This window comes from Panthera pardus, unplaced genomic scaffold (assembly GCF_024362965.1).
Source record: "Panthera pardus isolate Hobbes unplaced genomic scaffold, ASM2436296v1 HiC_scaffold_22, whole genome shotgun sequence".
In the NCBI taxonomy this organism is placed as follows: domain Eukaryota; kingdom Metazoa; phylum Chordata; class Mammalia; order Carnivora; family Felidae; genus Panthera; species Panthera pardus.
The window spans coordinates 33,517,741-33,541,833 of record NW_026526788.1 but is presented as its reverse complement, the minus strand read 5'-3'; the positions used below and the strand labels follow the sequence as shown (position 1 = coordinate 33,541,833).

Genomic DNA, 24,093 nt, shown 5'->3' with positions numbered 1-24,093 from the left:
GAAAAAATGTTTTTAGAGATATATACTGAAGTATGTATAGGCTAAAATGGTAGAATGTCTGGGATTTGCTTCAAAATAATCCAGTGGAGTGATGGGGGATGAATGAGTGTATTGAAAAAACAAAATTGGCCGTGAATTTGTAATTACTAGAGCTGAGTGTTGAGTCTTTGGGGTTTCTTATACTCTTTACTTTTAAGTTTGAAACTTAATCAAAAGTTTATAAAAAAGGTGTGTGTGGATATGAATGTTAACTCTTAACCATTGTATCCCATAATGTTATATCACCAAATAAAGGGATTTCTATGGCATTTGGAAAGCATTTATTTTAATCTTTACATTTTAATGTTACCTTCTCTTTGTGGCCAGAAACTATTGCAAGTTTTCCACATATGGAAGTGATATAAAATAGATTTAAGTGAAAAATTAATTGGCTTATAGATATTCCATAAATATTCCATAAATAATAGTGCTGGTAGTATTAAGATATGACAAAAATTGTATGGGGAGGATGAAGTTGGAACATTTACTATGCTATGCTGACTCCATTGGTATGAATGGGGAGATGAAAAAGTATTTTATAAACTTTGCTTATACCTCTAATATTCACATGTTGAATGCCTGACAGACTCTTGAAAGAAGATAGATTTTGTATAAAACCCTTGATGATATGTATCTTCTAAGGACTTAACCCTTATAAAAAATTACAGAGGACATTTTTTATTGTTACAGAATGTCCTACCCAGGCTATCCCCCAACAGGCTACCCACCTTTCCCTGGATATCCTGTAAGTATTGCCACTTATAATAGTAAAATAGCTCATGTACTTGGAACAGGTGTTGTATAGGACTAGCCCATGACAGATCTTACACATATGCTAGAACAGGGGTCATAAACTCAGTTGCCCAGAGCTACTGAGTAGAATAAGTGTGTGAAGGCAGGAGGTGGGAGGGAACGAGAGTGTACTTGCCTCATTTATGGAAAGCCAGCAGCTACTCAGCTTCAGCCCAATGTCGTCATGCTGCAATGCAGACTCAATGTTGCTAGATATTCCATTTCTTCAAGTAAAGCCAGAAATATGGATTTGATGTGAAATTGTCCCAATTTTTTAAAATGGGAAATTAATTTTTTTTAATGTTAAATGTTGTATGGCCAATAAAATATGTATGTAAGCTAAATCCATCCCGTGAATCACTGGTTTTTAACCTTTGTATTAGAAGGTTTAAAATAATTAAGGGCTTGACTCAGAGATAACAAATTGCAGTGGATTAGAGGTCCCTGTATTTGCAGTTCTGACACTTTTAGTATTTGGAGTACATTTTTTAAATGTGCTACTAAGTTCTGCCTTGTTGATGTCTATACTATGAGGACTAAACTCCTAGCTGAGGCATTTAAGTAAGAATTATGCATTTCAGTTTTATATTCATAAGTGTATAGGGCTTCTTTCTAACAATGGGAGAATAGAAAGAGAGGTCTATGCAGATTAATGTTAATGTAAGTATCCTTACGTAAAATGAATATATAGCTCTCCTGAATTTATCATAGGAGAGAAGAGAATTATGAATATGTTCCTAGGTCCCTATATACTCAACTGGACTCTGGTTACCATTTCAGTTATTATAGACTAATTTCTGAAACAGACAACCCCAACATCCAAGTGACTTAACACAATAAAAACTTGTTTTCTTTAGTCTCCTAGAAGTCAGTGGCAGGTGGGTGGTGGGGTGGGGTATCAAGGAGGCTTTATTCCATGTAGTCTTTCAGGTTACTAGGCTCCTTCCACATGTTGGCTTTATCATCCTCTAGTGTCTTGGATTCCTCCACTGGATTCTCTGCTTCCAGCTGGCAGATAAAGGGAAAGAGGAAGAGAGAGTGTGTAGGATTGGGCAGGAGGTTTTTAGGGGCCAGATTGGAAGTGGTGTACATCACTTCTGTCTCTGTTCATTCACCAGTGTTCAGTCATATGGTCCTACTTTAACTGCAAAGGGGTCTGGGAAAGGTAGTCTAGCTTTGTGGCCAGGCGAGAAAGTTTAGTGAACGTGTAACAATCTCTGCCACTCTTAGACATTTTCTAGTCTGAACTGGGCTCCAAATGTCACACCCCATGGTAACTCAGGTCACTTTTTTGTTCCTACTATGTAACAGGTCCAGGTGTGTCGCAAAAGAGCCAGGAATTCTCTTTAGGGCAGAGAGCTATACGTCTTTCTAATATTTCCAGGTATTAGGAAAATGAAGGAACTAATGAGCTTTGATAGTTTTTCCTGAAGCCTTGAGGTTTCTGAAGAGTGTCGTTCTTACTCCCAAATAGAGAAACAGATCCGTCTTGCCCGACACAGGTAGAATTGAATGTAACTGAGTTCTGAAAAGCAAATGTTTTGACAAACTAGCATACAGGTAAACTAGTACAAGATACCAAGACTTTTAATGTGACTTTTACTATGTAAAAGAAAATTTAGACCTTAACAGTTATTTCAGTTTGTTTGTTTGTTTGTTTGTTTGTTTGTTTGTTTTGGTCACATTCATATGAAAAGTTTTCTGGTTTGTCAGCCTGCAGGTCAGGAGTCAACTTTTCCCCCTCCGGGTCAGTATCCTTATCCTACTGGCTTTCCTCCAGTGGGAGGAGGTGCCTACCCACCAGCCCCAAGTAGTGGCTACCCAGGAGCTGGAGGCTACCCTGCCACTGCAGGCTATCCAACCCCTGGAGGCTATCCTGGTGCCCCACCACCAGGGGGAGCTCCATCCTATCCTGGAGGTGAGTAGTGGGTTGTGGCATTAGTGATGATTTGGGATTGCTGTATCATTTTTCCTTCTCTCTCTCTCTCTACCTCTCTCTCTCTACCTCTCTCTCTCTACCTCTCTCTCTCTACCTCTCTCTCTCTACCTCTCTCTCTCTACCTCTCTCTCTCTACCTCTCTCTCTCTACCTCTCTCTATCTCTCTCTCTCTCTCTCTCTCTCTCATCCATTTCATTCTTGCTTGTTTTATATGAGGTCAGAGATGCTCTTAGCCTACTCTCTACCAAAGACCATAAACCTAGCTGGCAAGATAAAGGTTCTTGGGGGCATGAAAGCTGGAAACATTCTCAAAAATTCTGTTGTGAAAAGAATTAGAATAAATCTCATGGTAATAAAGGACCAATATATAGCAGTTTACTTGATTATTTGTAATCTTAAGAATTGATTATGATATTTCACTTAGCATAATTGTGACCTTTAGGACAGCTTTGTGTGAAGGCCAAAAAGCTTAGCATTTTTGTTACTATAAGTTAGTTAGGCAGGTGAATGAAGTAAAAATTTTTTAATTTGTTTCATAACGGAAAAGAGTTGATAAGTTGAATTTAGACCAAAAGAGACTGCTGTTATAACATTAATTGCATATTTTTTCCACTTTTCTTAGTGGATATTAGTAGATATTTTCCTAAAGTTTACTCTTCAATCATGAGAACTGTCACTGTATTTATTCTTTTATTCTAGTTCCTCCAGGCCAAGGGTTTGGAGCCCCCCCACCAGGTGGAGCAGGCTTTTCCAGCTATCCACAGCCACCCTCACAGTCTTACGGTAGTGGTCTACCACAGGTCCCACTACCTGGTAGGTACCAGAGAAAAACAATAGTGTGTTACTTAAAATTTTCAGTTGCCACTGAGAGAACTTAGTTATGTTTGGGATAGTCTTTAGTAAACTTTATACTAAGTACTTTTATAATTTTTTTTTTTTAATTTTAGCGTTCATGAGTGGGGGAATGGGGCAGAGAGAGAAAGAGAGAAATAATTTAAAATACATGGTTTCATTTGCAACTACGTGGCTGAAACTAGAGGGTATTATGCTAAGCCAAATTAGAGAAAGACAAATATATGACTTCACTCATATGAAGACTTTAAGATACAAAACAGATGAACATAAGGGAAGGGAAGCAAAAATATTATAAAAACAGGGAGGGAGACAAAACATGAGAGACTCTTAAATATGGAGAACAAACAGAGGGTTGCTGGAGGGGTTGTGGGAGGGGGGGTTGGGCTAAATGAGTAAGGGGAATTAAGGAATTTACTCCTGAAATTGTGCACTATATGCTAACTAACTTGGATGTAAATTTAAAAACTAAATTAAATAAAATGGTAAAAAATAAATAAAATTAAATGCATGATTTCATGAAATGCATTAATTTGGTGGAAAAGTTTAATCAGTAAGATGGAAATAAGGACCCACTTTTTGAGTTACAAAAAATCTGTTCCAAAGGCAAAAAACCAAAACCTTCAGGAGCTTCCCAGCTCACACCTATACCACTCCTAAACCCTCAGAACTATGCCCTGGCATCCTTTCTAGATGGAATCAAAATTTAGTTTGGTTCAAGTATTTAAAAAAAAAAAAAAAGGTATTATTTGTTAGGAAACTGTGTAGGACGTGGAATATTTTAAAAGGTTCCTGTGACCAAAGTTGGTTTTAGGTTTAGTGAATTATAATCTTAAAAAATTACCCTACTGAATAACATGGTGTGAATGTTCTCATGTTTCTATATTCATAATAGTCAATGCTGTTTTGAAAAGTTAAATCCTATGAGATCTGTTTACTGTACTTTTTTTTTTTTTTTTTTAACATGTAGGTGGCTTTCCTGGAGGACAGGTGCCTTCTCAATATCCTGGAGGACAAGGTCCTTACCCAAGTCAGGTATTTCTACTCCTGTTTTTAAACTTAGTCCAATTTAATTGGATAACACCAAAGAAGGGCACCACTGCTTTGCTGACATTTCCCTGAAGCAGAGGATATGGTCCGTTATAGTCACTTAAGATTCTGCTCTTTGTGTCTGGTAGACTTGATGCTGTCTTTGGTCCATCTGCTTTAAGTGGTGTCCTGATGACTTTAATAAGACAAGCATAGGTCTCTTCTCACAGGTGATGATACTCCTAACTTTTTCACAGAGATTCACTTGGGTTCTTGGCATTGGTTTTAGTTCTTCCCTCACTTGTAGTTAACAAATATGAACTTGAGTGACTAAGTAATGGCTGTTTTGGGCAGTTTTTGATAAAGTGTGGTTTTGTTTTCTATTTTTACGTTTATAACTTTCCACTCTTTTTTCAGATCAATACAGAATCTTTTCCTTCCTATCCTGTTTTCTCTCCTGTTTCTTTGGATTATAACACTGAAGTGAGTAAGGTTTTGTAGTGTTTACTAATTACTGTATGTGCCTGTATGTACCTTCTTTACTTTCTGATTTCTCGTGTATTGGTCTCTCACACCTTCCTCAAGGATTCCACTGTATCTGTCTTACCATTATGTCTCTGTAGTGCTTGGTAGGGCTTTAACCATAGTAGTCAATTAATATTTGTTGAATTGATTTCTCAATAGCCCTAGGTCTCCTATGTATCAAATGTTTGTCTCATCTCTGTATAGCCCCTTATTTTAATATTAAGTTTAATTTTATATCTTATGCAAGTTACAAGGAACACAAGCAGTATGCTTTTATGCTTATCTTTAGCTTGATTTTCTTATTTATTTCCATCCTCTTTAATCATAAAGATCTAGCATTACCAAGCTTTTTTAAAGCTGAGCTGGGAGAGGGATTAAAGTATTGAAAGAGAAACACTTTAGCTATTTTCTGGCTTACTTTCTTGATTTGAGGAATTTGAGTTCCAGATTAAGAAATTTGTCCAAGACCACACACCTAGTAAAAGACTAAGCTGAGACTAGCTCTAGTTCTTCTGACTCCCAGACCAATGGTCTCCCTGTTACATAATGCTGCTTTGCTGGTACTATAAATGATATTCTTCCAAAGCACATAGGGAATTGCCTTCAATCTTTTTTTTTTTATTGTTGAAGTTGATTGTTAATCATATTATATATCTATAGTTATTTTAATCATGTATGAGAATTTTTGATTTTATTTTAGCTTAAGCATGCACATAGTTTGAGAGACATGGATTTTATGACTAAGTATAAAAAAAAGATTTTCATGTCATTTGCAACTACGTGGATGGAACTAGAGGGTATTGTGCTAAGTGAAATTAGTCAGAGAAAGACAAATATCATATGACTTCACTCATATTAGGACTTTAAGATGCAAAACAGATGAACATAAGGAAGGGAAGCAAAAATAATATAATAGGGAGAGGGACAAAAACAAGAGACTTAAATATAGGGAACAAACAGAGGATTGCTGGAGGAGTTGTGGGAGGGGAATGGGCTAAATGGGTAGAGGGCATTAAGGAATCTACTCCTGAGATATGGTTGCACTGTATGCTAACTAACTTGGCTGTAAAGTTAAAAAAAAAAAAAAAAAAAAAAAAAAAAAAAATTAAAAATTTTTCAAACCTAAAACACTAAAAATGAAATATACATACACATGCAACTCATGTGTAACAATTACTACCTTAAGATAGAACTAAAACCAATAAGTGGAACTTAACAGAGTGGTAAATTTTGGAAGATCTTTTAGATGGAAATGGAACTTGCTCCCTTGAGAGGAGTAAGCTTCCTATCACTGAAAGTCCTCTGGTGGATGGTGGTGTGTGAGTATATAATGTGTGTAGGAAGATGAAAATTTTTGTCTTAGTTGGGCATTTGGGACAAGTGACTTCCCTGATTGACTCAATTTTGTTTTTCAGTAGGAAGGTTGGTATCAAATGGGTGTCAAAGGGTAGAACTTTTGATTGCAGTGTGGGCTTTGTTGTGCTGAGAAATCTTCCCTAGTTTGAGTTTTGACCTCTGGAACATGGACCCTGATATCTTTTAATTCAATATAGTGCCTGGAAGATGATAGTATTTTTGATAAAGATTCATTGCAAACTTAGACTTTCAACAAAGAATGAAACAAATCCATTTTTTCCTAAAGATGAAAAATGAGTAGTTTTTGTTTGTTTTTTAAGAAAGAAGAGATGGGACGCCTGGGTGGCTCAGTTGGTTGAGTGTCCAACTTCAGCTCAGGTCATGATCTCACCGTCAGTGAGTTCGAGCCTGGCATCGGGCTCTGTGCTGACAGCTCAGAGCCTGGAGCCTGCTTTGGATTTTCTCTCTCTCTCTCTCTCTCTCTCTCTCTCTCTCTCTCTCTGCCTTTCCCCAACTCATTCTCTGTTCTCTCTGTCTCTCAAAAATGAATAAACATTTAAAAAATCAAAAAAGAAGAGGATGACAGAAGATGAGGATCATCAAATCATAGATTTTGAGGATTAGTTTCTCTTACTGTCTAGTCCAGTGTATTGTAAACAAAGGCTTTTGCCCTACTTAGGATTTTAATGAAGGAAACCTTAGTTTCTTGGTACCATAAAGCTCATGTAAAGCTACAAGTAGAATTTTTTTTTTTAAACCACTATACAAATATTTGTCATTTGTTAGTTCTCTGCTTACATTCTTGGCTTAGAAGGAAGCTTCATAGTGCAGGATGGTTGTTAGAAGAAAACATTGGTGTAAGAGTATTGGTAAGTGGGAGAAATTATTGACCCTAAAAATGTTTAGGCCTAAAAGATGGTCTGGTTCTCTTCTCCCCATTTACTTTGCCCTGCAGTTGCTGGCATATTGCTATATTCAATGGGTATAAATAACATTAAATGCAGTTTCAGTTGCCTAAAAAGCAATTGAATCATTTTACATTTTGGAGTGGTGTTGAATGCATCTTTAAATGATATTTTAGAGATAATGGGTTAAATAAATATTAAAATTCAGTTAAAAGAATGTAGTGGGATATCATCTCACTTCATCCCATCTCTCTTAAGCCCTGATTTGAATAGTTTAAGAAAACTATTGAAGGGGTACCTGGGTGGCTCATTCGGTTAAGTGTCTGACTCTTGATTGCGGCTCAGGTCATGATGTCATGATTTGTGATACTGAGTCTCCCATCAGGCTCTGCGTTGACAGCACAGAACCTGCTTGGGATTCTCTCTCTCTCCCTCTCTCTCTCTCTCTCTCTCTCTCTCTCTCTCTCTGTGTCTCCCTCACACTCACACACACACTGCTTCTCTCTCTCTCTCTCTCAAATAAACATTAAAAGAAAAAAGAAAACTATTGTTTCCTAGCTGTATATTTAAAAATTTTTTTAAATTTTGAAATAATTTTGGACTTACAAAAAAGTTATAAAAATTATAGAATTCCTGAATATCCTTTACCCAGATCCTCCAGTGTTAACTTCTTATATAAACACAATAAAATGATCAAAATCAAGAAATAACATTGATGTAATACTATTACCCAAACTATAGATCTTATTCAGGTGTTACCAATTATCCCATTAATGTCCTTTTCTGGTTCAGGATCAAATCCAGGATGAAACATTGCATTTGTTGTCATGTCTCTTAAGTTTACTTGTTTTTTTAATATTAATTTTGATTTCATTTCATTTGTTTTAGTAATCTCTATGCCCAGTGTGGTGCTCGAACTCACAACCCTGAGATCAAGAATCACATGCTCTACCGACTGAGCCAGTCAGGCACCTCTCTTAAGTTTCCTTTAACTTGACACAATTCTTCAGTCTTTTTTGTTTATGACCTTGACACTTTTGAAGAGTACTACCAGTTATTTTGAGAAAATTCCTTAGTTTGGGTTTGTCTGATACTTCCTCATGATTAAATTCAGGTTGGCCATTTTGACAGGAGTACCACAGAAATGGTCTTGGATCTCCAGTGCATTATTGTATCAGGAGGCACTTATTGTTGACTTATTCTGTTATTGGCAATGATTAATTTTGATCACTTGTGTTTGCCAGGTGCAAACTATGTAAATATCTTGGTTCTCATCTCACTTTTACTCACTAATTTTAGCATCCATTGATGATTCTCTCTGGAAACAGTTATTACTGTGGGATATGTCATAGTGATTTTTAAGTTTCCCCATAGATTTGTATTTTTATGTTTTATTTAATTTTTTTTAAGTTTATTTATTTATTTAGAGAGAGAACATGAGCAGGGGAGGGGCAGAGAGAGAGGGAGAGAGAGAATCCTAAGCAGTCTCCGTGCCATCAGTACAGAGCTTGACACAGGGCTCAAACCCACGAAACCATTAGATCGTGACCTGAGCCAAAATCAAGAGTCAGACACTCAACTGACTAGGCCACCCAGGTGCCCCAATTTGTATTTTTAAAGTATAGTCCCTGTTTTGCCTTCTGGTTTATTTCCTATATAATCTATGAAGAATATTCTACCTCCCAGAATCTCTAATCATTGCTTGCTTTCATTTTGTGCTTTTCTTACTACAAAATGTTTTATTTCATGTTTTTTAATATTTATTTTTGAGAGACCATGAGCAGGAGAGGGGCAGAGACGAGGGTGGACAGAGGATCCAAAGAGGGCTCTGTGCTGACTGTAGAGAGCCCTATGTGGGGCTTGAACTCATGAACTGTGAGATCATGACCTGAGCTGAAGTTGGATGCTTAATTGACTGAGCCATCCAGGTGCCTCTATTTCATGTTTGATAATGAGGGCCTATAGAGGAAATGGAAAGATATTGCCAAAATTTTATTGCTTATTTGAAACCTCATTGAGCAATTCAAGGTCTGCCTAACTAAAGCCCTCATTATCTTATTGTATCTATCTATCTATCTATCTATCTATCTATCTATCTATCTATCTATCTATCTATTTATTTTGAATGAGTGGTGAGAACAGAATTTTTCCCTTGTTACCAATCTCAGAGAGAAACCATCCAGTCTTTCTCTGTGAAGTGTGATGTTAGCTATAGTTATTGTGCAGAAGCTCTTTAAAAAAATTTTTTTTAATGCTTATTACTTATTTGAGAGAGAGAGAGAGAGAGACAGAGTGCAAGCAGGGGAGGGTTAGAGAGAGGGAAGGAGACACAGAATCTGAAACAGGCTTCAGGCTCCAAGCTGTCAGCATAGAGCCTGATGCGGGGCTTGAACTCACAAACTGTGAGATCATGACCTGAGCCGAAGTCAGATGCCCAACTGACTGAGCCACCCAGGCACCCCTATATTATTGTCTTTAAATTAGACACTGCTGCTCAACACTATCCAGGAATAAGTCTCTTTTTTTCCCTTGTATTCTACCAAGAAGGAAATCGAGGCATAGGAAGATTGTGACTGATTTCACAAGCTTGACTTTTTTGTCTCCTGAAAGTTTGGAGGTTAGCTGTCTTTTGGCAGGAAGGGGATAGGTCTTTCTTGCCTGTTCCAGAATGAGCCCTGAAAATAAAATGCTCATATGCTTTGTCCTAAAAGTTAAACATGGCCTCCTTGCCTAAGAGTGATAACTGGGGAAGTCTTAAGTTGTCTTCTTGTCAGCAGAGAATCCGGGCTTTTAAAAAAATTTGTTTCTTCCACTAAAGAAGTTGAACATTTTTACATCCCCTGCCTCCCAGTTTTATTGAGATATAAGTGACATATAACATTGTATTAGTTTTATGTGTACAACATGATAATTTGATGTGTTTTTATGTTATGGAAGGATTACCACAGTAACTGACTTGGAATTTTTGCTTCTCATTTCAGCCTGCCGCAATGACTCAGGGAGTTCAAGGAACAATCCGACCAGCTGCCAACTTTGATGCCATGAGAGATGCAGAAGTTCTTCGGAAAGCGATGAAGGGTTTTGGTAAGAAAATAGGTTTTTGGGGCGCCTGGGTGGCTCAGTCGGTTAAGCGTCTGACTTTGGCTCAGGTCATGATCTCGCGGTCCGTGAGTTCGAGCCCCGCGTCGGGTTCTGTGCTGACTGCTCAGAGCCTGGAGCCTGTTTCAGATTCTGTGTCTCTCTCTCTGACCCTCCCCCATTCATGCTCTCTCTCTCTCTCTCTCTGTCTCAAAAATAAATAAACGTTAAAAAAAAAATTCTTTTTTAAATAGAAAAAAGAAAACAGGTTTTTATCTTATTTATAATTGAATCTAAAGTAAAAATAAACTAAATCTAAAGTAAAAATAAATCAAGTTTATGTGTCCACCTGTGCACATACCTCAATTTAATCTGGCACCAGTCACCTTGTAAAGCAACCAAGAGATGTCCTCAAGGAGTAGCCAGCACCGACTTCATCCTTACTTAAACATGTATGGTTCTTCCAGGGACAGACGAGCAGGCAATTGTGAATATTGTGGCCAACCGTTCCAATGATCAGAGGCAAAAAATTAAAGCAGCTTTTAAGACCATGTATGGCAAGGTATTTATATTTTTTTCTTTTCTGGCCACAAACAATGGCCTGTAGACTCTGCCTTTATGCGAGGTTGGATACTATGTTTTTATTAGTACTGGTGGTACAAAGTAGAGATAGACTCCAGAGACCCCAGAGTGGTGTGTTTGCTATGTATTTCTCTTAAAAGTCTAATTTTGGAGTAATCCTTCATCTCATAATCATACCTCATACTATGTCTGATAGATGCTCAGTAGAAAACAGATTATGGCTACAATAGTGTAACTGATAGTAGATAACTTTATATATAAAATAGATAAACAGTATAATAGTTTGGTTCTCAGTCTTCTCTTTACAGTGGGATTCAATGACTTATCACATAGCCCCTGCTTGTTCTTGGTGTTTGGCATCATCTTCCACTCCATTCTCTCCCTCTAATTGTATCCTGTATTATGCCCATGTGGAACTTCTTGCCATTCCCTGTGTACATCATGATCTTTTATAACTCTATGCTTGGTATATGTTGTACTCTTGGCCTAGAAGACCTTTTCCTCTTTTTCTTCATGGCAAACAACTTCAGGATTTGGGTTAAATCAGCTTCTCTGTGAAATTTCTCTCATTGCTCTAGGCAGAATTTAGCTCCTTCTCTCACTGTGGTCTGATAGCATTTTGTAAAACTTCTGCTCTAACTGATCTCACTGCCCACTCCCCAAAACAGTGAGCTCCCCTCAGGCTAACCATGTCCTACTCATTTGTGCATTTTTAGCACCAAGTACAGGAATGATAATAAATAGCCACTTGATAAATATTTGCTGAATGGATGATCAGTAACAAAATATAGCAAGATTCTATGGCTAAAAAGTGCTACTGCTTCTTAGATATAAAGGGGAAAACTGGGTACCATTGGTTTGCCATTTAGATAGGAATCCTAAAACTTTCTAACATTCTCTGGATCTAGTTTACTTTTCTTAGAATGGGGGCAGAGGTTCATCAGTTGGTCCCACTTGACCTATTTTACTCTGCCTTACCCTCCCTCCTTGGCCTAGGTCCACTTCTTTAGTCTTTTTTTTTTTTTTTAACGTTTATTTATTTTTTGAGAGAGACAGAGTGTGAGTGGGGAAGGGGCAGAGAGAGAGGGAGATACAGAATCCAAAGCACACTCCAGGCTCCAAGCTGTCAGCCCAGAACCCGATGCGGGGCTTGAACTCACAAAGTGTGAGATCATGACCTGAGCCGAAGTCAGACAGTTAAGTGACTAAACCATCTAGGAACCCCTCCACTTCTTCAATTTTAAAGCTGATTAAGCAACACAAACTCTACATTTCCTTAGGGTTCAACCTCATACTTGCTTCTCTAACAAAAGTATTTTCCATATTATGAATTTCTTTAGTTTGTATATAGCCTGTGCCAAGCTGTCCTGAATTTTCTTATATATCAGTTTAGAATTTAAACTCACAACATATGTTTTTTTATTCCCAGCCATCTTTTCTTTGGCTTCCTATTAATTAATAAAAATATCATTCTTCTAGGGGCCCCTGAGTGGCTCAGTTGGTTAAGCATCCACCTTTGGCTCAGGTCGTGATCTTGCAGTTTGTGGGTTCGAGCCCTGCGTTGGGGTCTGTGCTGATGGCTAAGAGCTTAGAGCCTGCATCTGATTCTGTGTCTCCCTCCCTCTCTGCCCCTCCCCCACTTGCTCATGCGCACATGCGTGCATGCTCGCGCGCTCTCTCTCTCTCTCTCCCTCAAAAATAAATATTAGGGGTGCCTGGGTGGCTCAGTCGGTTAAGTGTCCGACTTCAGCTCAGGTCATGATCTCACAGTTCGTGGGTTCGAGCCCCACATCGGGCTCTGTGCTGACGGCTCAGAGCCTGGAGCCTGCTTTGGATTCTGTGTCTCCCTGTCTCTCTGTGCGTCCCCTGCTCTCACTCTGTCTCTCACTCTCTCAAAAATGAAGATTAAAAAAAAAAATTTTTTTTTTAAATAAATAAATATTAAAAAAAAATTTTTAAGTCATTCTTTGAGCCTGCTGTGGAGTTGTCCTTGATTCCACATTCTTCTTTATCAGTCTTTGGATACCTATTCAGTGCCTACTATATGCCAGGCACTGCTTTGTCCTAGCATCTGGTTATTAACTCTATCTTGTTGATCTAATATGTAAAAGGTCTTTTTAAAAATGTGCTTCTATCTCAAATCCACTACTCAAGTCCAAGCCTGAATGAATTCTTACCTAAATGTTCTAGTAGCCTAAATGTTCTTATCTATAAACCTCTTTGTCATCGTAGTCCATACTGCCTATGGTTGCCATTTCAATGCCATTTTCTTGCATAAAAATTTCCTGTGGCTTCTCCCAGCATGAAGAATCCAATGCACATTCTTTAGCTTGTGTTCAAGGTGATGACCCAAGCATATCGTTACAACTCTGTCTCACTAATCTGTGAGAACATTCCCCTCTAACAAAATTGGTTGTCTTACCGGTTCATTAAAAAGGCTTTGCTTGTTCTTGTTTCATACTAGTGACTCCCAACCTTAGCTGAGCATCATAATTTCCTTTCAGACTTAAAAACACTTGCAGAACCTCTGAGTATTTGTCAACATCAGTGTGTTTTTCTTTTCTTTTCTTTTCTTTTCTTTTCCTTTCTTTTCCTTTTTCTTTTTTTTTCCTCTTTTTTCTTTTTTCCCTTTTCTTTTCTTTTCTTTTCAAATAATTCCACGGATGATTTGAGTGCATGGTCAAGCCTGGGAACCATGTTGGTGTTTCTCATTTGTGTTCTTCCTTCTTGCCTGAAATGTCTTTCTCCTTCCTCTTTGCTTGCTAATTTTACATACTCTTCAAGATCTGGACTAGAAGCTTTCTTTGGGCTTTCTAGCCCACTTTAACTTCTCTTGTTTGAGCTTTTTCTGCTGTTTATTTATGTGCTACTTAAGTACAGGCTGCCTTATACTATCTCTTTTTAGGGGTTTACCTTATCTTTCCACAGAAGAACACAATGATGATTCCTGCTTCCACACAGAACAAGAACAGTTTCTTATACTAAGTAAATACCTGCTTATCATTTTGTTCATTTGAATGATTTTTTTATTTCATATCTCTGTCTTTGTACCTGGTATAGTGGTGGAACTATAGTAGGAATTTGTTACTGTTTATTGGTAGAGTGAATAAAATACATCTGCTTTAAAATACAAGCTTGAAATGTATATATTTACTTGTTTCTTAGTATATGCTACTCAAATTTGAAATTTAGGTTTTCATAAAGCAGTTCAATTCCACTTTTCCATATTTAAAAAATTTAAGCAGCAAAATTTGGAGAGCACACATAATTAGTTTGTATTTGTAATTAAATAGGATTTAATCAAAGACCTCAAATCAGAGTTAAGTGGAAATATGGAAGAACTGATCCTTGCCCTATTCATGCCACCTACATATTATGATGCCTGGAGTTTACGGAATGCAATGAAGGTACTGTGTCATTTACTTTGTATATTTTATCCTATTTTAAATGTAAAACCCCACCAATTATGGCAGTTTACAGTGACAGCTAAATCAGTATGTTGTATCATATCATCTGAATAAATAGAGCTTTTTAGGTCTGGAGGCCAAAGAAGTATTTGATGAACTAGTAAGATTTAATTATTTTCTGTTATTTTGTTTTTCTTTTGTATAAGTCTCACTTTCTTCATTTCACATAGGGAGCAGGAACTCAGGAACGTGTATTGATTGAAATTTTGTGCACAAGAACAAATCAGGAAATCCGAGAAATTGTCAGATGTTATCAATCAGAATTTGGACGAGACCTTGAAAAGGACGTTAGATCAGATACATCAGGACATTTTGAACGTTTACTTGTATCCATGTGCCAAGTGAGTATAGTATGAATATATATTGATGGAGGGAACATTCTTCACTTTGTATTATCAGGGAGCATTCTTTATTCCTTTTAATATTTAGCCCCTTGGAATCTTGACATCTTTAAGAGGGGTAGCACAGAATCCAATGTTCAAATTTCTTTGTAGTCACTATTGAGTTTATTTCCACAGATCTAGGTTTGTAAGAGATTAGAAATTAACCTCTTTAACGTTATATGGAATCAGAAATCAGCTTGGCTCTTTGTCTTAGGATGAATCTCATACTTCTTTTTTTTTTTTTTTTTAAGTTTATTTTTGAGAGAAAGAGAGGCAGAGAGAGATGGCAGCGGGGCGGGGGGGGGGGGGGGGGGGCGGTGGGAACAGAGGATCCGAAGCAGGCTCTGCACTGAGAGCAGAGAGCCTGATGTAGGGCTTGAACTCATGAGCTGTGAGATCATGACCTGAGCCAAAGTCAGACACTTAACTGACTGAACCACCCAGGTGTCCCTGAATCTCATACTTGCAAGTTTAGCATTGTACTGCCAGTTAAATTGGGCCATCAACTGACGATATGCAGGACTTCCATGGAAGTGCTGTAAGAGGTGAAAACTGTGAGGAGAGCCAGAGATGCAGAAACTTTTCTCAGAGTTCACAGTAATGTGATTAGCACCTTCCTTATTCTGATTCCCCAGATGTGCTGGAGAAGTGATGGAAAATTATCCAGATAGGATATTTGGAATGATATTATAAGCATACTTAGAATGAGATGATGAGGGTCTACTTGAAAAGGCAAGCACACTGATTCAGTGTCAGGAGTTATTGGCTATCCTGCTAGTATACAAAGCTGGGCAGTCTTGAGGGATAGGAAAGCAGAGGTCAGGCTCTTCAGAGCAAAAGGAAGATAGTTGCAGAAAACACAGTGTGCCAAAGTGAGTGAATGTGGAAATGAGAAAGCAAATGGGTGAGAAGAAATTGAATTTACCTACAATGGAATAACAGAGTAGGGGAATAGATTAGCATTGAAAAACAACAAGAAGAAAAACAACAGCAAGAAGACAAAACAGGAACAGGGATTTAATGCTAAAAAATGATTATTTTTTACATGAAGGGTGCCTGGCTGGCTTAGTTGGTAGAGCATGTGATTCTTGATCTCAGGGTTGTGAGTTTAAGCCCCACGTTGGGCATGGAGCCTACTTTAAAAAAAAAAAAAAAAGACTACATGAGGTGCCAAGTCTCTTTATGCAGAGTTCAAGGCCCAGCTATTTTACAAAGTAAAGAGACCTCTTAAAGGGAGTGAGCAGAAGAATGGCTTCTCAGGAAAATGAGACTGGTTTTTGTGTGTTTGAATCCAAAGGCAATCATCTGGGAAGTTTTTCCTGAGCATCTTTTCCTGTGTGCTATCTTTAGTTTCTCATTTAGAATATGCTTCTGCTTATTTCTTGTGCCCACTGCTCTTCAAAATAGTTTCTCACCTGTAAGGAACACCTCTCCATTGTGTTCAGAATACAGTTTCTCACCTTTTTTTTTTTTTTTTTTTTTTTTAATTTTTATTTTTGGGACAGAGAGAGACACAGCATGAACGGGGGAGGGGCAGAGAGAGAGGGAGACACAGAATCGGAAACAGGCTCCAGGCTCTGAGCCATCAGCCCAGAGCCTGACGCGGGGCTCGAACTCACGGACCGCGAGATCGTGACCTGGCTGAAGTCGGATGCCCAACCGACTGCGCCACCCAGGCGCCCCCAGTTTCTCACCTTTAAGGAACACTTGTCTATTGTGTTCCTCAGACTGACACCAAGACTTTAGAGGGCAGCTTTTCCTTCATTTGGGTTTGTGTTTTTGAGAGAAACCAAATGCCCATCTAGGCTTTGCTCTTGTTCAGGCCCACGGCTTTCTCTCTCGCTCTCTCCTTCTTTCCCTCCCATCCCAGTGAAAATTTGGTATACAAATTGGCACAGTCTGGCAGAACTTGAGTTATTTGTAGCTTCTTCCTACAAGTCCATATTATAGACTCCCTTCCTTGACTTAAATTCTTTGAGGGCAGGGACCTTGTCTTTCTTGTGTCCCTACCACCTTGCACATCCTATAGGTACTCTTTCTCTGGAGAACCTAATACAGCCTCACACAAAACAAGTGCTCCATACATTTTAGCTGCATAAATGAATACAAAGTGGAACTCAGTATAATGCATATTGATCTTAAATCCCAGCTAAGGAGAATTATAATTTCTTCATTTGAGTGGTAGTTTATATATCCTAGAAAAGATGTTTTTCTTTTTGGCTTTTTTTTTTTTTTTTGGTGGGGGAGGATTTTAATAGAACTTGTGTCACATCTTCCAAGTCTTGCCTTCCTCTTTTGCAGGGAAATCGTGATGAGAATCAGAATGTTAACCACCAGCTGGCTCAGGAAGATGCTCAACGTCTCTATCAAGCTGGTGAGGGGAGACTAGGGACAGATGAATCTTGCTTTAACATGATTCTTGCCACAAGAAGCTTTCCTCAGCTGAAAGCTACCATGGAGGCTTATTCCAGGGTATGAACTTTTCTTTTGAAGATCTGGCTTCTGTTTTAAGTTGTGAAAATATTTTAACCCTTGTGTTTTTTGTTTGAAGGTGGCTAATCGAGATTTACTAAGTAGTGTTGCCCGTGAATTTTCCGGAAATGTTGAAAGTGGTTTGAAGACCATCTGTAAGATACTTTTATGTTTTGCTTTGTTTTGTTTGTAAATGAATGAGGCTTTGACTAGTTGTTCCCATTAAGTGATGATGCTTAATATAGCCTTCTGGGAATCTGCTTAGAGGCTGAGCTAATCCCATGTTTTATATACAATTCCTTATGAATGGTGGTGGTGTGATCGAATAGTGTTGTTTTGGAATTAGTTGGTCTTTATTCTGTATGCCCTTCATGAGGATTAAACAAGAATATACAGTAGATGTAGCAGTTCCATTAAAGTGAATGGGAAAGCCCTAAGGAACTATAAGTGACATCACACAAAGTGTCATTTTGAGCTCCCAAAAACATCTTTCAAATACTCAATCCAAGAGACCCTTTTCCCTTTTGAAATCAAAAACCCAGTTTCTGGTGTTCTTTGAGATGTCCGATGAAATGGAAATTTAATTCTCCTGGAGAATATATGACTAAAGAGAGTATTAGGAACACATGTGGTATTAGCAATTGAGTGTCTTACAAATATTACTATAGTAATTATAACTAAAGTAATAATGTACAGTTAGTATACCTCTACCATTTGCAGGAAAAGACTTTGCTGTTAATTTTCCTAAGAGAAAATGTGTCAGATTTATTATCATTCTCAAATCTTGGCTCAAATCTGTTTTCGTTTTCATACTGGAATATATCTCCTGTCCTTCTCTCAGACTTGTAGAATTCAGATTTCAGTCATTATTCCTTTTTAAGTAAGATATTATTGGCCACAGTTGCTATAGATTTTCTCACTTGAAGGGAAAAAATGTAGAGTGTAAGCTATTGCATCTATGGAAAGAAAATGGGATTTATTAGCTAGAGGGAATCCTCTAGAATTGAGGGTAGCCTATCTAATGTGGCTAGAAAGATGGATTCTGAGAAAAAAAATCAAGAGGGAGAACATCACCTCAAATTTCTCAGATAATTCTATAGAAAATGATCAAAGGCAGGCTAGAAGTGATAAATGAAGCTGGAGCATGGATACCTTTGTCAAGGCATCATGTGTGAAGTATCTCTAACTTGCAGTGCAGTGTGCCCTGAACCGCCCTGCCTTCTTTGCTGAGAGGCTCTACTATTCTATGAAAGGTGCCGGCACAGATGACTCCACCCTGGTCAGGATTGTGGTCACTCGAAGTGAGGTGAGGCTTTCTTTTTTTGTCTGATCTTACTTGATTTTGAATGTTAATTTCCTGAAAGTTCCTGAGCAGGTTGTCAGTCCCTCGGAATGATGTTAAGAAAGGGCATTGGGGAGGGCACCTGTTGGGATGTGCACTGGGTGTTGTATGGAAACCAGTTTGACAATAAATTTCATGTACTAAATAAATAAGTAAGTAAGAGTTCCTTTGTCACTACTGGTGGAGGCTGTGTGAAGTACAGTGTTCATTCTCCTCATGCTGTGAGAGAGGCTTAAGTTAGTGCAACAGACGACTGTGTCTCAGTGTAGCCAGTGCCAAGAATTTTTCCTACTTGAGGAGGTCTGCAGAGAATACTGGGTTATATCAAGTTGGAAAATATTTATCTTTTCATTTTCATTTTGCTAATGTAAAAAATTTTGTGAAAGATTAATCCTATTGGATAATAAAATTCTCGACATTTAGCATAGCTTTTAATTATAAAATAATTTTTAAAAATTTATCTTTATCTCTTTATCTAAATATACCTCAAATATTTTCCTTTCTTTGACTTTGTATATTTATTAGAGTTCTTTCTTAATTGAAAGAAAACCTATGCCACTAAATTATACTAGAGAAGGTAAATCATTTTTAAAAAGACAACCATCATATGATGTTTTTTAAAAAGTTGTGTATTTGTACTTAGACCTAAATTTTCTAAGCACGATCTTTCCTTTAAATTGTAATAAAATATATACAACATAAAACTTAACATTTTAATCATTTTAAAGTATGCATTCCAGTGGCATTACGTACATTCACGTTGTACAACCATACCACCACAACTTTTTCACCTTGCAAAACTAAAAATCTATATGCCTATTAAACAATAATTTACCATTCTCCTTTCTCCCCAGCCACCATTCTATTTTCTCTTCCTATGAATTTGACTACCCTAGGTACCTTGTATAAGTGGAATCATACAGTATTTATCCATTTGTGACTGGCTTCTTTCTTAGCATAACATTTTCAAGGTTCATCCATGTTGTAGCATGTGTCAGAATTTCTTTCCTTTTTAAGGCTGACTAGTATTCCATTGTATGTATACAATACCTTCTTTTTTTTCATCTGTCAATTGACAGGTTGCTTTCACCTTTGGCTAGTATGAACACTGGTGTACAAATATTTGCTTGAGTCTTTGCTTTCACTTTTGTGTACATACCTGAAAGTGGAACTGCTGTATCGTATGGTAGTTCTATTTTATTTTTTTTGAGGAATCACCATATCTTCTTCTACAGCAGCTATACTGTTTTACATTCCTACCAGCAGTGCACAAGGGTTCCAATTTCTCTACATCCTGCTAACACTTGTTATTTTCTGTTTTTGATAATAACCATTCTATCAAATGGTTTTATTATTTTTTAAATGGTTTTTAAATCACCAGTATTTTTTGGAATAATAGATGAGACTAGTACCACCCTTATTCAATATTTTTACAGAACAGTAAGTTAGCCTTTCACTGGATGATGCTAGCAGTGGTATAAATGCTAGCTATTAAATGTCAGTCACTTGGTGTGTTTTTTTTCCCTCTCTGCTTTGATTATAATTATATTCTTTTCACTATTAAAGAATAATTCTAATAATCCCAGTTTTCTCTTAACAGCTTTTTTCTAACATCAAAAATATCATCTCTTGCATGCAGATTGATCTTGTACAAATAAAACAGATGTTCAAACAGATGTATCAGAAGACCCTGAGCACAATGATTGTAAGTGACACAAGTGGAGATTACCGAAGGCTTCTGCTGGCCATTGTGGGCCAGTAGGAGGGATTTTTAAATAAATGAAGCTCTTCACAGCATATCCTTCAAAGCAGTGGCTGACCTGCATGCAGCAATATCAACCATCACCAAACCAAAAGAGCTTTTTACTAAGGATTGTGTCAGGGTATTGTGCTTGGTTTGCACATGTGGTTATTGCCTTAATTCCAATGTTATTTTTTTCTCTATATACAATCAACGTGAAGCCATATCACGATGATGTAGTATTAACGCGATATTTGTAAGGCATAATTCTCACTGTTCTTACTCTAATCAGGGTCCCAAATTGAATAAAAATCACAGCAATCTCTAATTCTCTGTAATAATGATGAATAAAAAAAAAGTTGCTGAAACTCTGCCTTCCAAAGCCCCATAGGTCCATTGGACAGTTATAGTTGGTAGTATATCAAAACTATATTTTTAAAAAATTCAGCTCTTTTGACATAGAAGAGTAATTTGCATCTTATTTTACACAAATTGGTATTTTATATTTATAAACACTAAACTTTCCACATAGTGAATAGATGAGTATTGCCTGTAACAACTTTTTAAAAAGGGATTATATGTTTATGTGCATAAAATATATAGCCTACTTTTTGTCTACTAAAATTCTCTAAAGATCTTTATTGACCCTTGGCTTTAAAAAAAAAATTATGAAATAGCTTCTCGGCCTTTTGGCTAAGATCAAGTGTAAAAAAAAAAATTATGACTTTAAGAATTAGTTGTAATTTAATCATGATTCAAGAAAGTGAAGCTTCACATGTAGGAGGTGTTCAGTTAATGAGTGAACGAAGCTTAAAGCATCACTGGGAAAATTGAGTGCTAGCTCTTTGGAGAAGTGTTCAGGAGCTCAGTTAGTGGTATAGGAGGATGACTGCAACACCCATTGGTTTACCCCCAGTACTGAGCAATTACTTATTGAGTATATTGATCATTATAGTGGGTAGCCAGGAGAAATATGAAGGAAGGAAATTTATAATATATTGGGGGTTCTAAATAAAAAGACACCAAAAAAAAAGTGGTAAATGTTAGATTATAAATTCTGCTGAGATGAGAACCGTAGTTCTTTGTGTGAAGCTCCCTGGCACAAAGCAGAAATTTAATAGATTTTATGAATGATTGTACTAAGAACTGAGGAGAAGAATAGTAAATATGAATTATAATTCAATGAACAGTTTTGTGTAAATACCAAGGGGCATATAAGTTGGCATAAGATACAACCTTACTCTTAGATAGACCTATGTACAATTGTGGCATAAGGTAAGATACATGGGTAGAAGGATAATGGGTTAAGATGGATGTTAATTACTTTTTTAAAAAAAAGTATCATTGAGGGTTGCCTGGGTGGCTCAGTTGGTTAAACGTCCGACTCTTGATTTCGACTCAGGCCATGATCTCATGGTTTGTGGGATCGAGCCCCACATGGAGCTCTGCGCTGATAGTGAGGAGCCTGCTTGGGATTCTCTCTCACCATCTCTCCCCTACTTGCACTATCTCCCTCTCAAAAATATATAAACATATATTTTAAAAGTATCACTTAGGGGCGCCTGGGTGGCGCAGTCGGTTAAGCGTCCGACTTCAGCCAGGTCATGATCTCACGGTCCGTGAGTTCGAGCCCCGCGTCGGGCTCTGGGCTGATGGCTCGGAGCCTGGAGCCTGTTTCCGATTCTGTGTCTCCCTCTCTCTCTGCCCCTCCCCCGTTCATGCTCTGTCTCTCTCTGTCCCAAAAATAAAATAAACGTTGAAAAAAAAAAAAAAAATATCACTGAGGGGCGCCTGGGTGGCGCAGTCGGTTAAGCGTCCGACTTCAGCCAGGTCATGATCTCGCGGTCCGTGAGTTCGAGCCCCGCGTCAGGCTCTGGGCTGATGGCTCGGAGCCTGGAGCCTGTTTCCGATTCTGTGTCTCCCTCTCTCTCTCCCCCTCCCCCGTTCATGCTCTGTCTCTCTCTGTCCCAAAATAAAAAAAAATAATAAAAATAAAAAAAATAAAAGTATCACTGAAAAAGTTCAGTTTGGATGTAGGTTTTACAAAAGTAACAGTGATGGGATTTGGTAAAGATGAGAAATGGGGGTAAAGTATTAAGGAAAGAAAAGATATGATCAATAAAATATATTTTTTAAACCTTTTGAAAATTAGATATAATTCATATACCATTCACCTTTTTAAAGTGTACAACTCGGTGGTTTTTAGCATATTCACAAATCTGTGCCATCATCACCATAATTAATTTTGAACATTCTTATCACCCAAAAAGAAACTTTATACCTATCAGTAGTCACTCCTCATTCCCCCTCCTCCTGTCCAGCCCGTGGCAATCACTAATCTACTTTGTGTTTCTATGGACTTGCCAATTTTGGACTTTTCATATGAATGGAATCATTAAATATGTGGCCCTTTGTGTCTGGGTTCTTTCAATTAGCATACTGTTTTTTCAGGTCCATCTGTGTTGTGGTATGAATCAGTCTTCATTCTGTTTTAAGGCTAAATAATCCACTGTAACAAGGACACACATTTTTTTTTTGTCCATTCATCAACAGATGGACATTTGGGTTGTTTTTACCTTTAACTATTATGAATAATGTTGCTGTGAACATTTATATACAAGTTTTTATGTGGACACATGTTTTCGGTTCTCTTGGCCATGGAACTAGGAGTGGAATTGCTGAATGATATACTATCTTTATATTTAGCTTTCTGAGGATCTGCCAGACTGTTTTCCAACAGCTGCACCATTTTACAATCCTACCAGCAGTGATCCCAGTTTCCAAAAAAAATTTTTTTTTTACTAAATTTCTCTTCATCCTCACCAACACTATCATTATCTGTCTCTTTGATTATAGCCAAGTGGATGTGAAATGACCTCTCATTGTGGCTTTGATTTGTAAATTTCCCTTTCTTGTGCTTATTGGCCATTTGCATATCTTCTTTGGAAAAATGTTTTCTAATACTTTTTCCATTTTAAAATTGGGTTATTTGTCTCTTTATTGTTGTAAGGGTTATTTATATATTCTGTGTAGTAGACCCTTATCAGATATTATTTTATTTTGTATGCTTCTGTGTGTTTTTATGAAGTCAGTTTAGGTTCAGCCATAAGAGGAGACACAAGAGAGGCTCAAGAACATTATTATATTCAAACTTTCTAGAGAACAGAGGCACTGCACACACAGGGCCATATGGGAAAGACACCAGGGTGGTCAGGAGGAGGGCCAGGGGGGAATGCTTAGGCCATGACCTTTATTGGGGTTTCTGAGGGAGAAGCAAAGTTGAATAGGATAAATAATTCAGTATTGGCTAGTTTGAATAATTTTGGTAATTTTTGAGCTATATGGGTGGTCTCTAGTGTCCTCTTACCTGGCTCTAGGATAATTAAAGTAGAGAAATATTGCCTCCTCGGGTGCAGGACCAAACGTAAGAGGTAAGGCTCTGGATTGGTTAGTTTGCATATCAAAGGCATGCTCCTAGTTGGGGGCCTTTGCTGTCTCTGAATGGGCTAACCAGGGAGAAGGCAGTCACTCCCCAGTCAGAAAAGTTTTTTAAGATAGAAAATATAATACACAAAAAATTATATACCCACA

The 24,093-nt window shown here is 37.6% G+C and overlaps 1 protein-coding gene and 1 long non-coding RNA gene across 4 annotated transcripts in view; one reads left to right on the top strand and one right to left on the bottom strand.

Annotated features, from left to right (window-relative positions):
- The window catches only part of ANXA7 (annexin A7), a 30,748-nt gene extending 9,918 nt beyond the window's left edge, over nucleotides 1–20,830 (top strand). For 2 of the 3 annotated variants that reach the window (XM_019444559.2, XM_019444556.2), the window contains 13 exons: nucleotides 730–784; nucleotides 2,545–2,749; nucleotides 3,470–3,583; nucleotides 4,593–4,657; nucleotides 5,069–5,134; nucleotides 10,419–10,521; nucleotides 10,983–11,077; nucleotides 14,391–14,504; nucleotides 14,735–14,905; nucleotides 17,249–17,419; nucleotides 17,499–17,574; nucleotides 18,613–18,725; nucleotides 20,401–20,830. In XM_019444559.2, the coding sequence (XP_019300104.1) occupies nucleotides 731–784; nucleotides 2,545–2,749; nucleotides 3,470–3,583; nucleotides 4,593–4,657; nucleotides 5,069–5,134; nucleotides 10,419–10,521; nucleotides 10,983–11,077; nucleotides 14,391–14,504; nucleotides 14,735–14,905; nucleotides 17,249–17,419; nucleotides 17,499–17,574; nucleotides 18,613–18,725; nucleotides 20,401–20,523 (1,470 nt within the window). In that variant the 5' untranslated portion in view covers nucleotide 730 and the 3' untranslated portion in view covers nucleotides 20,524–20,830. The remainder of the gene's footprint in view (nucleotides 1–729; nucleotides 785–2,544; nucleotides 2,750–3,469; nucleotides 3,584–4,592; nucleotides 4,658–5,068; nucleotides 5,135–10,418; nucleotides 10,522–10,982; nucleotides 11,078–14,390; nucleotides 14,505–14,734; nucleotides 14,906–17,248; nucleotides 17,420–17,498; nucleotides 17,575–18,612; nucleotides 18,726–20,400) is intronic. The other variant, XM_019444558.2, reaches the window with a different exon arrangement.
- Nucleotides 1–23,724, bottom strand: part of LOC128779008 (uncharacterized) — a 182,381-nt gene extending 158,657 nt beyond the window's left edge. The window contains exon 1 of the long non-coding RNA XR_008424837.1: nucleotides 23,467–23,724. This is a non-coding gene — a long non-coding RNA (uncharacterized LOC128779008). The remainder of the gene's footprint in view (nucleotides 1–23,466) is intronic.
- Between the last annotated feature and the right edge of the window lie 369 nt (nucleotides 23,725–24,093).